The sequence below is a fragment of the Cariama cristata genome, unplaced genomic scaffold, assembly GCF_000690535.1.
Source record: "Cariama cristata isolate BGI_N322 unplaced genomic scaffold, ASM69053v1 scaffold4834, whole genome shotgun sequence".
Classification (NCBI taxonomy): Eukaryota; Metazoa; Chordata; class Aves; order Cariamiformes; family Cariamidae; genus Cariama; species Cariama cristata.
The window spans coordinates 1-12,658 of NW_009612212.1; the positions used below are offsets into that span (position 1 = coordinate 1).

The following is a 12,658-nucleotide window of genomic DNA, read 5'->3' on the forward strand; positions in this document are numbered from 1 at the left end:
GAAAACAATTGCTCACCATCAACCAACCGATGCCCACCCCAAGCAGCGGCCCCCATGCCAACCTCCCCCCAGTTTTACTGCTGAGCATGACACCATACGGTATGGGATATCCCTTGGGTCAGTTGGGGTCAGCTGTCCCAGCTGTGTCCCCTCCCAGCTTCTTGTGCACCTCCGACCTACTTGCTGGTGGAGTGGGGTGAGGAGCAGAAAAGGCTTTGACTCTGTGTAAGCCCTGCTCAGCAGTAACTAAAACAACCCTGAATTATCAACGCCGTTTCCAGCACAAATCCAAAACATAGCCCCATACAAGCTACTACAAAGAAATTTATCCCAGCCAAAACCAGTACAGGTACCCATGCCACAATTCAAAGAATAATCAATGGCAAGAGACTAAGCAAAAATAAGGAGCTACTCCACTGACACCTTCACTCAACAAAAATTTACCACATGTAAGTCATGCACGTACAAAAGTGGTTCGCACAGCACTGGGTACATCCAGCTCACATATATCTTTTGTTGGTATTCCTTCTACTCATTAAGCAAAACTAAAATTAGATTAAGAACTTCTTATATCCTTGATATTCAGAGTAATGGAAAGATAATAAATACCAAATTCTGTTGCGAAATTGTTGTATTTTCATATATGTCATATGGAAAGCATAGCAGTCTACCAAAGGAGCACAACAGAAGAAATTATTTTTAAATTAAATAACCAGTAAGAAGCTAAGAGCATATCTGATCAAAAGCTTGAAGCACACAAACAGTTCAAAGGTAAAGAGGCACCGACAAACTTCTGTTTTAACTTCACACAATTATTTTACATGACCCATTCTAATTTCACAAACAGACAAATCATATTTTATAGTCATATTTGAAGAGTCTTCAGTCAAATATAAAAATTATATCCATAGCTGGACACTAAAAGCACTCTGAAATTCTGTGGTGGAAATTAATTTATAAAGCCTACCTTGCTTCTAGAAAAATTCCATTCTATCAAGAAATACTATAAACTATTTCCAATGAACATTCCTTTCTGAAACAATTTAAATAGTTTCTTTTTAAAAATATTTTAGCACAAAAAACTGAAATTGCTTGAAATTTTATTTACAATACCAAAGAATTAGATCTCCTTTTTAAAGTATATTCACAATCCCTTGAAAAAACTGATTACTAAAAATAGTTGTTTAATGCTCCAGCCACATCACAGACCACCATTACCATAACTCCAGAAGAAAACCTGTAATTTAAATGTAGTTTCTGAGGGTGAGGCGAAGAAGGGATGAAAAAGAAATAAATCAATTGCTAGAAGAAGAAAGTCAACTAAACTGCTACACTACTAGCCAATTAGTTTCAAGAAGTGTTTGGCTTTCACAAAGAAATAAACATAACTGATGTCATGAACCAAAATCAGGTATTAAAGAATTCATTCAATCATACTTTGTTGATGTGAAACAACTGCTCCAAGTGACTTACCCTTTATTAACTGCTCATAGAATTGAGGCTCAATGGCACCAACAGCCATGAATTTTCCATCGGAAGTCTTGTAGGTTTCATAAAAAGGCGCACCGCTATCTAGCAGGTTCTCACCTCGAGGTCTGTTCCAAAGTCCCAAATTTTGTGATTTCCACAGGAAAGAACTTAGGTATGCTACTCCTTCTACCTTGAAGATTTACAGGAAAAAGTAACAGCTTCAGTAAATTAGTTGGCATGTTACCGTAATTCTGCATAAAACCAAACAGTAAAAAAATACTACCAGTTCTGTCCTTCGTTAAGATTTTTAATGACAAAATTTCTGGTAAGCAGTTTAGTTTCTTAAAATTTTCAATTATTGTTTATATTGCATATGTGAAGTCATCTAGAATTAGAGAATAAGAGAGAGCATAAATGTAATAAAGCAGCTTCAGATGGGTAAGACACTTTCAACACACAAAGTTTCCTTGTTTAGCAAGTTTATAATCATTAGGAGTTCACAAAGAGAATGTAAGTAATTTTAGGCGATGGGACAAGCTTCTTGGTTTTATAGAACATTAAGTATGTGACAGCTGTCAAGCCTTCTAAACCTCTGGAAATCAAGATGCCTATACCAGTCCTGTAAGTATCAAATTTTTCTCAACATTAACTTCTTTGAATTTACTGATTATAATAAGACTGCTATTTTTAGAAGAAAACTGGAAGGAAATCAAAGGTTAAAGCTCTCTTATACCATGGGAACTGGCACGCTCATCTCCATCACTAATTAAAACAAAGATTATTCTCTGATTGTCATCACTGGCAGACACAGCAAGGTAATCTCTAGTCAAGCGCCTGATGAATACAGCACTGGAAAACATGATTAATCCTGTTTCAACTTGCTCCTTAAAATTTTGGTTATGTGGAATACAACCAGATGAAAATTCAGTTTGTTCAGCCTTTCCACAATTATCAAGCTTGTACCAGTTTTCCCAAGCAAAATCACATCCTACAGTTTTGCTCACCAGCAGAATCCATTTTCTTCCAACTGCATGAGAAAAACTGTAAGAGAAGATGAAGCAGTAAGAGTATATGGCGAGAAACATTCCAGTGGAACAGAGAGAAACCTAAGCTGTATCATTTTCATTCATGCATCTTCAGCTGTGTAAAATTAACCCAATATTGTCTATAGAGAAAAGCACAGAGATTGTACCAAAATAAAAAACTACTGAATTTTCATGTGGAAAGATCTATTACTTTCTACCTTTCTAAGGAAGAATTTAAAACATGTAAATCTGAAGTTCACAGTCATGAAGGCTTCTTCATCTAATGTGTATTACTTGGCTTCTTTCTCAAGTATCTGACACAAGAACAGGAATACTTCTGCCCTACTTGTCCTATGTTAAAGTCAATTAAAATGCTTCCATATGAGAAAATACTGTATACCTTCATCTATATGTTTGCAAAATAATTGCAAGGCTATCAAAATAGTGTTTGCTTTACTAACTAACTGATCTTGCACTGCTCATATTAACAAAAAAATAGAAAAAAAATTTGGAAGTAAGGATAATAAAAGATGGGGATAATATCAGAATAAGCTCTAACTGCAAATTAGATTTTGGTGCTGATGGAGCTACTTACAATACCTACACACGCTGCTGCTTACCCTGGAAACACTTAAAATAAAATAGCACATCTGGTTTGGACTGGTATAAGGACTTGAAATATCGCTGGCTGGGCAACTGGACCACTAGCTTCTGCCTGAGGCCCACTGCAATTCAGGGACAAGTAAAAAGGTGTCTAACATCTTTACCAAACCTCTAAAGGTATGCTCAAATAACACCACACACACACTAATGTGGTCACTTTCTTTAAAACATGAAAAGGATAACATAGAGAGACTCCACTTAAGCTTAATTGCAGCATGATTACAGTCACAGTTAAGTGTTTCATTTAATGGTTCCCTCATGCTAAAATTATCAGCAGTCTCTGGAGCAGGGACAAGAATCCAGAGGCACCACGCCACTGGGTGACCTGTCTGCTCCACAAGTCTTCTGTTCCTCCTGCAGAGTGACAGTTCAAACAAAACCGAGCATGAATCCACACCAACCTAATCTTTATCCTCGTGACTGATGAATGCCTCTAGGATGTGGGACTTTTGGTTTTGAATACCTCCAGGCTGAGAAAAACCTGGAATCCCAGTCTTCTGTTGGCCAGCTAAATGCTCTTGCCATGAGACTATTATGCAAGTGATCATTACCACCAACCATCCTCTCCTGTGGCTGTCTTTTCACAAAGAGTGAGTCATGCTTGGTCAGATGCCTACCATCAGCAGAAGCCTCTAGGTCTGAATTTGGAGGGAACCTAAAGTGTGGCCCTGACTCACATGCTTCTGTTCCAGTGTGGTGCAAGAGTGCAGATGTACAATTGGGCTTACTGTATCATATTGTGGTGTCCACTCCACATCCTACTCAGCACATGGGAACTATCATGCTCGCTGTAAGATAGCTGTGATCCCCATACAGTCAATGAGAAGAGAGAGCAACTATCATGAATCAGTTCAGACCAGGCATTTAATTCTTTTGAGGCGGACAGCTGAAATGTAGGACCCAGTGTCTACTTTTTACAGAGCACAACCATAGCACTGGACACTGCGAACAGGTGATGCAAATCTAGCCCCTTGGCCTGATCCTCTCTACCCTCTTTTTCTATCCGTTTAGTTTCACTAACTAGAGGAGCTCCTCATGTGTGTATTACTGACCATAGCAATGCTCCCAAGCCATTTTTCAGCTTTCAGCACAGTAATTAGAAATAAAAGATAAACAACAAATTCTTCTATCACAAAAATTCAGATCTCAATTTAGAACTATTAACCTCAAAGTCAAGAAATAATTAATTTGTTTAGATTACTTCAGAAAAATAGACATTGCAATAAAAGGAAAAAACAAACCAAGTGGTCAGTAAAACAAGCCATGAAGTAAGATGAAAACTTAGTAAGTGATTCTAAGGACACAAAGCTGCTAAAAAGAAATTCATTTTCCCTCTTCTACCACAGAAAATCCCACCATGTGTCAGAGTCGTTAACATATTCAGAATATCTAAACCATACAACAACTTAAGTAACAGGCCTATTAAATAAAAAAGAATGTTAAAATGAAATGACAGCTGAAATGCTGTGGTACTGTGATTTTAAAAATATCTACTTCCGTGAAACAAACTCAGATATAAAACCAGGCTCATCAACCCAGTCTATTTAACTGTGTTTGCTGTTGATGATGCATGTTATGTTTTTCATCAACTATCTCACTGGAAGTCTGTTCAAGTGAAAGGAACATAACCAAATGCTAGGTAAAGTACACCCCATGATACTGGACAATATTCCATCCACTTCACAGGACACCAGGAACATCAGCAACGAACTGTAAATTCCACAATTACAATGAGACAAGAAAAAATTGAAAGAGAAGAGTTTTGAGGGCTTAAAAAAACCCCACATAAAACCACAACACATTCCATTCCCAGTGAGCCACAGATATCATTAGGACATTAGCGGACTTTGATTCTTCTCGTAACGTTATTATTTTAATGACTTAAAGTTCCAATAATGAAAATAAGGTAATACTCCAAACTACAAGAAATATTTTTTAAAATATTTGAAGACTTTTCACAATTCTCCACAGTTTTTGCTTCACAAATACAAAAACTCCTTCAATTTTGCTTTGTAGGTCATATTGTTAGACTCGCATCACTTTTGTTGTGTTTCTCATACTTTCTCAAATTGGTAATTTTTTTTGAAAGATGATGGCCAGCGTCACAAACAGGATTTTCCTGAGGCCTTATAAATGTTGAATAGATTAGAAGAATTACTTCAGAAACTTTGCTGGCTCTATTTCCTCTTTATACATCCTAATACAGTATCTGTGTGTTTTACAACAGCATGATACTGTTGACTCATGTTCAGCTTGTGACTACTACAAACCCCCAGGACTGTACTTTAGCCAATTGTTCTCATACTACATTTGTGCAGCAAATTATTTCTGCCTAAGAGAACTACAGAGCAGCGGTCTCCATGAATTTCAGCCAATTTTTTTCAGGTCATTTCTCCAATTTGAAAAGGTCATTTTCAATTCTAATCCAAGCATTCAACATACTTGCAGTTCTTCCCACATGCGTATTATTTGTAAATTACTAAATACAATCGCTTATCCATCATTCAGCTTATTGGAGAAAACACTGAAAAAAAACCCAACAGACATGTAGAACTCCAGTTGATAAGTCTCTTACTTTGACAATGAACTACTAATAACTATTGTTGGGGTAAAAAAATTAGACCAGTTTTGCACTGATCCCATAGAATTTTCATCTAGACCATAAAGCTGTGGCCTGCTTCTAAGAATGTCATATGAATTTGTAAAAACTTACTCAAGTCGAGATAGTGAATTCTCCTATCTTCAAGACCTCTTCAACAAAGGGATTTTCTTCAGTTAATGTATTTTTTTTTAATTTATATTTAAGTCCAAATCATAGCCTTCACTGTACAACACCTCAAAGGGAGGTCAAATTTTGATTGCAACACTTTTTTAAAAAGAAAAACAGAAAAAAGAGAGACAGAGAAAAAACACTTGCAGATAATACAGGTTTCAGGGATAAATGTAAACACATGTTTTTCCTCTGTGTGTAAGTGGGTGGCCTTGTAGTGAAAAACCCCATAGTATTCATTATGAAGCTAGTTTAGCCTTTCATTTATTTTACGCCACATTAACATAAAGTGTTTGAAATTGACTTCTTGGCAATAATCCATGGCAGTGTAATTATTTGAGGGAACAGTGCTTCTAATAAGACATGATCTGTTACAAATTCATAAGCAGACATATCTTGGATAAAGTTAATGCAATTCTTCATCAGGATCATAGTTTTTGCTGTTTTGCACGACGTTAATTGTTTATTATACACCCTATTTCCATACACAAAACTTACTCATCAAATACATACAGCTAATACTTTGTGAAGAAGGCAGACGGGTAAAAGGAAAGTTAGGGAATGGCACAGGGGAAAAGCCACAGTATGTGTTCCAAGTCATAAGGATGTTACGGCGACAGTGATATGTGAAAACTGCTGGCACGAGAAGGAATAGCCATTTTATGAGATTACTTACTTTCACTTTCCCAAGTTCTCAATCTTAAACTTTACGAATAGCTCCAATTTCCTCCCTTTTACAGACTTTGAGTAGGAAAAAATCCAAACAAACAAACTTAAGAAACCCCACCTTCCTTGAGACCAAACTTACCATACTTGCATCAATGATCTGCCCTTTGCCAGATCTGGTACGTTCATAAAGGGCTGTAACAATGCCCATTGCGCACATGACACCTCCACCAGCAAAATCAGCCAGAAGATTTATGGGAGCATAAGGATTTTCATCTTTTCTACCCAGCTTTGACAGCACACCTGACAGCAGAGCCAACAAAGCAAGCATAAGTATAAAATTAATTATAAACATTCATTTCTACATTTCTACAATTAAAGTTTCATTCTTTCCAATCTATGCAAGTAAACAAGGGATAAAGCAAACTTCTACCAACAGTTTGCTGTCTCTACTCAGCTGTGTCTTAGCAAATAGTTTCTCTTTAATTCACAAAAGAATAGAATATATAAAATCATACTAGTGAAGATGCATTTAACTAAAGAGATTAATAAAGTCTCACAAACAAACCATTGATAATCTGGCTACATAAGGACAAAATTTCATCCAAAGAAAACTTGTGTGCATTAATTCTATATTAGTATTTTGTACATGTACAGAACCTCCCCCACAAGAATTCAACAGGCATTATGAACACGTCCCAAAGCAACTTTGTAAAGTTGTTCTTCTTCTAATCTTTTAAAGTAAAAATGTACATGTACAGTCTTCTGGGCAATAACCCGTGAATTAATAATCATAACAAAGGATTTCACACCAACTGCACTTCAGTCCTATCCTCCCTCTTCAACTACCTTTAGAAAAAAAAAGGTTGCATATAAGAATAACAGGTGTATAACATAGACAGGTTACCTCTGATTGCATGCAACAAACACAGGGAGCCTCTGTTTATGCCAGCAATTATGCAGAAATGAAAGGTAATAAAGTACAGGCTAAGCCAGTTTACTTCAGATGGAGCTTTCAATCTGTAAGCATTTTTCTGCCATCCTGAACAACCTCTTTACTGTCACCTTACTCTTCGTAGCTCCCTTCTAGCAATTCCCTTTGGGCAAGAAAGAAACTCCGCAGTATGATCTATCTCTCCTATGCCTGTAGCCTAAGGTCTGAGAATTGAGTATACACGGTCAAACTTTCCTGAGAACTGCATGATTATGATACGCTATTTAGTTAGTTAGTGGTCTAATGCACTTCCTAAGTGCAAGCAACTGATGCACATCATAAAAAAGTTTCCAAAGCCTTTAATGCAAGCAGAAAGCCCTGTCACTGACTAAAACCTCACTTTTAACAGTCTAAAGGTTGTCACATGCACCAACAGGCTAACATATTAACTTATATCTGGAGTTTCTAATGCAAGCCATCTTTTAGTTAAAGAAAGCCAAAGTTCATCAGGAAAATACTCAGGATATGAGATCCCATTTTTGAGGAATGATACCTCCCAAATACCTTGTCCTATCTCCTTTAAACAGGCAAAAAAACTTAAACTACTACCAATTAAATCAGCTCCAGAGGAAAAAACCATTCCTTTTTGTAAACAGAAAGTACTACAATCTAAGCTAGTGATGGACTATACTGTTTCTGTACTGAACCTACACTAACGACAAATAAAAACATCACACTTTGAAATCATCTGGACATGAAGTCAAAGTGTTGCAAACAAGACATCCTTTCTTTACTCTCTTTTATTCTCTGACAATCTTAGATAATGAGACAAGACTGAACTCATTCCTGAAGAAACCTAATTCCACAACACAACGACTCCCCATAGTAGGTGATACCAGATCACCACATTTGCTGTGCCTCTGCTCCTGCCCTCTGCTGAGGGCAATAGAAATGCTTTACCCAGTAGAAAGCCAAGAAGTTTTGGGCCACTTCCTCTCCTCCTTCACAGACTCGGAGAAGCAGCAGAGACAGAAGCAGTGTGAACAGCAGGAGGTGCAGCCGTGCATGACACAATGATTGCTATCACCAGAGGTGGGTAATTTTGTTATTGTTTGTGCTGCATACTTATGGAATCATGACACTTAAAACCAGCATACTGTCTACAACACCTTAAGGAAACATAGCATTGCCACTTTATTTTAAGCCCACTTTCGTTTTGGTTGGTATCAATGGAGAGATATTTACAGCAGAAAAGCACAAGAGCTCACATGGCTTAGGCTTCCTAGTTTTTCTTCTCTCAAAAAAAGCTGCTCACAAACACACAAAATAATCCACAGCCCTTTCAGGATCCTGAGCATACAGATTTTCTAGAAGAAAGGCCGTGAAGAAAGACAAAAATGCATAAAAACTTCAGTCCTCTCTTCAAAGAGAAAAACTTTATAGCACAAAGGAAAGAAAATAGCCTGAGAAGACATGCTGATCCAGCCTAACGGCTCACTGCTGCTGCCAAAACGAAGCCCATCCAGCCCATGTTTCCGCCTTTCTTGTGCTGACTTCTGATGTTTGCTGGATCCCTTAATGAACTGCTTCACCTCAATAACCTGGCAGAAAAACATCCATATTTTTGCTGGCCAGTTTTTCACTTGTGAGGGAGCTTACAGAGGGGGTTAAGCAAGCACCAGAGCTGACTGGAGAGAAAGGAGCAGAGAGAAGTACACTGAAAGAGAAAGAAACCCTCCTTTCACTGACAGAGATGCTTCAAATCTGCTCAGCTGTTTCATCAGACTGCACTTCAGGTAATTTGAGCCATCTGCAAATAACCTTTCAATAAATTCCTGAGTCTTGATTTAAGGGGGGAAAACCTTATTTGACAGGAAATTTTACAGCCTACCTGACAAAGCCAAATAATTGATGTCATGACCTGCAGACTTGGCGTATTTTCCTGTCTGGCCAAACCCAGTAAGTCTAGCATAGATGAGTCTGGGATTCTCCTGTAGAAGGACGTCTGGACCAAGCCCAAGCTTCTCCATGACACCTTAAAAAGACACAGGCACAGAATCCTAATTCACATTTATTTTTAGTAAGACTCAAAATATACATGGTTCAACGTTAAATTATACAACAACAGAACTGAATTGCAATTTATGAAGTAATACATCCAATTTCAGTATCCGTATTTCAATGTGAAAGCCAGAATGTTATATATTACCAACATACAGCACACATTTTGAATACCAGCCAATTAAGCAGAAATTAAGTTTTAGAGTCCTTCCTTTTTTTCAGCATTTTTTCCTGTTTACTTCTCCAAAAGATTGCCAGCCAGCTTGCTGTAATCCATGTACAGCTAAATGAGACAGAAAGCTACCAAAGGCTTGTAAAAAAAAAAACAACAAACCAAAAACAAACCAAAAAAAAGAGGAAGAACAAACTCTTTATGTTTTCCACATTAAAATGACCTGAAATCGTGTCCATCTTTCACTGGAATATACTTTCCTTAACCTTTTAGCCCCTCAGTACCCAATATGTTCCTGTAGCTTTTAACTCACTGATGCAAATAGACCATGCCACTATTCCACAAATTATTTGCAACAACTACACAAAAGAAAATGTGTTCTTTTGTAATGCAGAGAGTAAGGAACTTTTAGAAATCAATGAAATGTAGGTTTGGTCAGCATGGGTTTACAGTAATCAAGGCTAAAATTTTGATCTTGCTGTTCTAAAGTAGTGGTTTTAAAAGAGGCAAATTCAAGTTGCAAATAAATGATAGATTTTTATTGGCTCAGTGCAGCTTGGTCAGATATGCCCTATGATGTAGAGTGGCACTGCAGGAAGACACATTTTGGAGGGGAAGGGATAACAAAACTTCAATGCCTATTCCACCCCAGAATCTATTATGGCAGCTTGTTTCACAGACTCGTCCATAATATTACTAAATCTTCAAATTCCTCAAGATCTGTTTCTATTGTATTACTTAAAAGGCAGTTTAAAAAAAAAAAAAAAGCAATGAAATTTGATAGAGCAAGATTTTCAATAGCATGAGTGAGAATTGCATGCCAAATAACCCCTGGTGTCACAAAGTCATTGTTGGAAGGTCAATGGTACTTGTGTGTTTAAAGAAACTCTCCTGTCACTTGGGCCCTCATCTTCTCATTGGTTCACACCAGTTTCATGCTGGATCACAGATTTGCCTAGTTCAGTTATAGGCCCATAAAATCTAATCTCCAGTTGCAAAACTACCTGCATTTCCAGATATTAAAAAAAAAAAAAAAACAAACAAAAAACACACAACAGCAAGTGCCTGTAAAACCAAGGAAACAGAATTTTCCATGATTAAAAAAAAAAAAATCCCACTAGAAAATAGGAAAGTAGCTACAATGAAAAATGCCATTTAATGTCTTAACTTTGTTTGCATAGTTTCTGAGGAACAAAACAAAAAATTCTTAGGGCAAAAACCACCAAAATCAGAAAAGCCTGCCTTCAGAATTAAAAGCATTTTCCGTGATACAGGATACATACGCGTGTTTATGATGTGTCATGTTTAACTGATACTGCCTACTATTTCCAACCTGACTGCAGAAACCCCAAAACACTTCAGCTAGCTCCTCACTGAAGCATGATCATAGAATTACAGAATGGTTTGGGTAGGAAGGGACCTTTAAAGGTCATCTACTCCAAGCCCTCTGCAGTGAGTAGGGATATCTTCAACTAGATCATCCGGTCAAGGGAGGCTATCCTGTGACCAGCAGGTCGAGGGAGGTTATCGTCCCCCTCCACTCTGCCCTGGTGAGGCCACATCTGGAGTCCTGTGTCCAGTCCTGGGCTCCCCAGTTCAAGAAAGACAAGGAACTACTGGAAAGAGTCCAGTGGAGGGCAATGAAGATGATGAGGGCACTGGAGCATCTCCCTTATGAGGAAAGGCTGAGAGAGCTGGGTCTGTTCAGCCTGGAGAAGAGGGGATCTCATCAATGCCTATAAATACCTTAAGGGCAGGTGTCAAGAGGATGGGGCCAGACTCTTTTCACTGGTGCCCAGAGACAGGTTAAGGGGCAACAGACACAAACGGAAACACAGGAAGTTTTGTCTGAAATAAGGAAGAACTTCTATACTTTGAGAGTGGCAGAGCACTGGAAAAGGCTGGGAGACCTCAAAGATCATCAAGTCCAACCGTACACCTGATGCCACCCTGTCCACTAAACCATGTCTTGAAGTGCCACATCTAGACGTTTTTTGAACGTCTCCAAGACGAACTTCTATACTTTGAGAGTGGCAGAGCAGTGGAACAGGCTGCCCAGAGAGGTTGTGGAGTCCCCTTGTCTGGAGATATTCAAGACCTGCCTGGACGTGATCTTGTGCAACCTGCTGTAGTGAACCTGCTTTGGCATGTGGGTTGGACTTGATAGTCTCCAAAAGTCCCTTCCAACCTCGACAATTCTGTGATTCTGTGTAGATCAGGTTGCTCAAAGCCCTGTCCAACCTGACCTTGATGATACTCTTCATAATATAACAACATCCTCACGGAACAGCAGGGATACTGAAACAGCCCATGCATAAGCATCAGATGAGTGCCATTTGAATGGTTTATGAATGAAGAGCACATGTTAGACCTGTTGTCCTCAGAGGAATCATAAGCTCTTGGACTTAGACCACTATCTGCTATGTCTTACCCACATGCTAACCTTACAAATATGAGCTGAATTATATCAGCAGGCCTGAAAATCACTGCAGGACTGATGCCAAAGCTCATGCATGACTCCTCAGCTCAGAAATCTTCTGGTGCCGTCCAGAACTATTTGTTCAGTGCCTCAGTCAGTGGCGCAAGGCCCTGGCTGAGCACCTTCTTCCCCGTGGTGCTGCCGGGCTGTTGCACGTCACAAATCCCGGCCCGCCCCACAGCATTTTTCACTCAGTCACACGAAATACGCCCCCAGAAGCTGTTCCCTTCCCACTGTGCGTTTCAAGGGGTCACAGACTGACAGGACTCCCCTCAGCACCGCACTCCGTGGCCCCTTAACTGCCACCCACCCGACCTCCCGCTTTCACCACACTACCTCCGTGGGGCTGACTCCACGCCCCGACCGCACCGCTCCCCTAGTCGTACCCCGGTGCCCCCCAAGGCCTCTCCCGCCTCAC

General features: G+C 38.9%; 1 protein-coding gene across 1 annotated transcript; it reads right to left on the bottom strand.

Moving 5' to 3' along the window:
• Positions 1-1,473: 1,473 nt before the first annotated feature.
• On the bottom strand, positions 1,474-9,563 carry LOC104160404 (alpha-methylacyl-CoA racemase-like; the record flags this gene model as incomplete). The annotated part of the gene is made up of 3 exons (XM_009698517.1): positions 1,474-1,660; positions 6,737-6,897; positions 9,420-9,563. Coding segments are annotated over 3 exons (492 nt in total), but the record flags the coding sequence as incomplete, so codon positions are not given.
• Between the last annotated feature and the right edge of the window lie 3,095 nt (positions 9,564-12,658).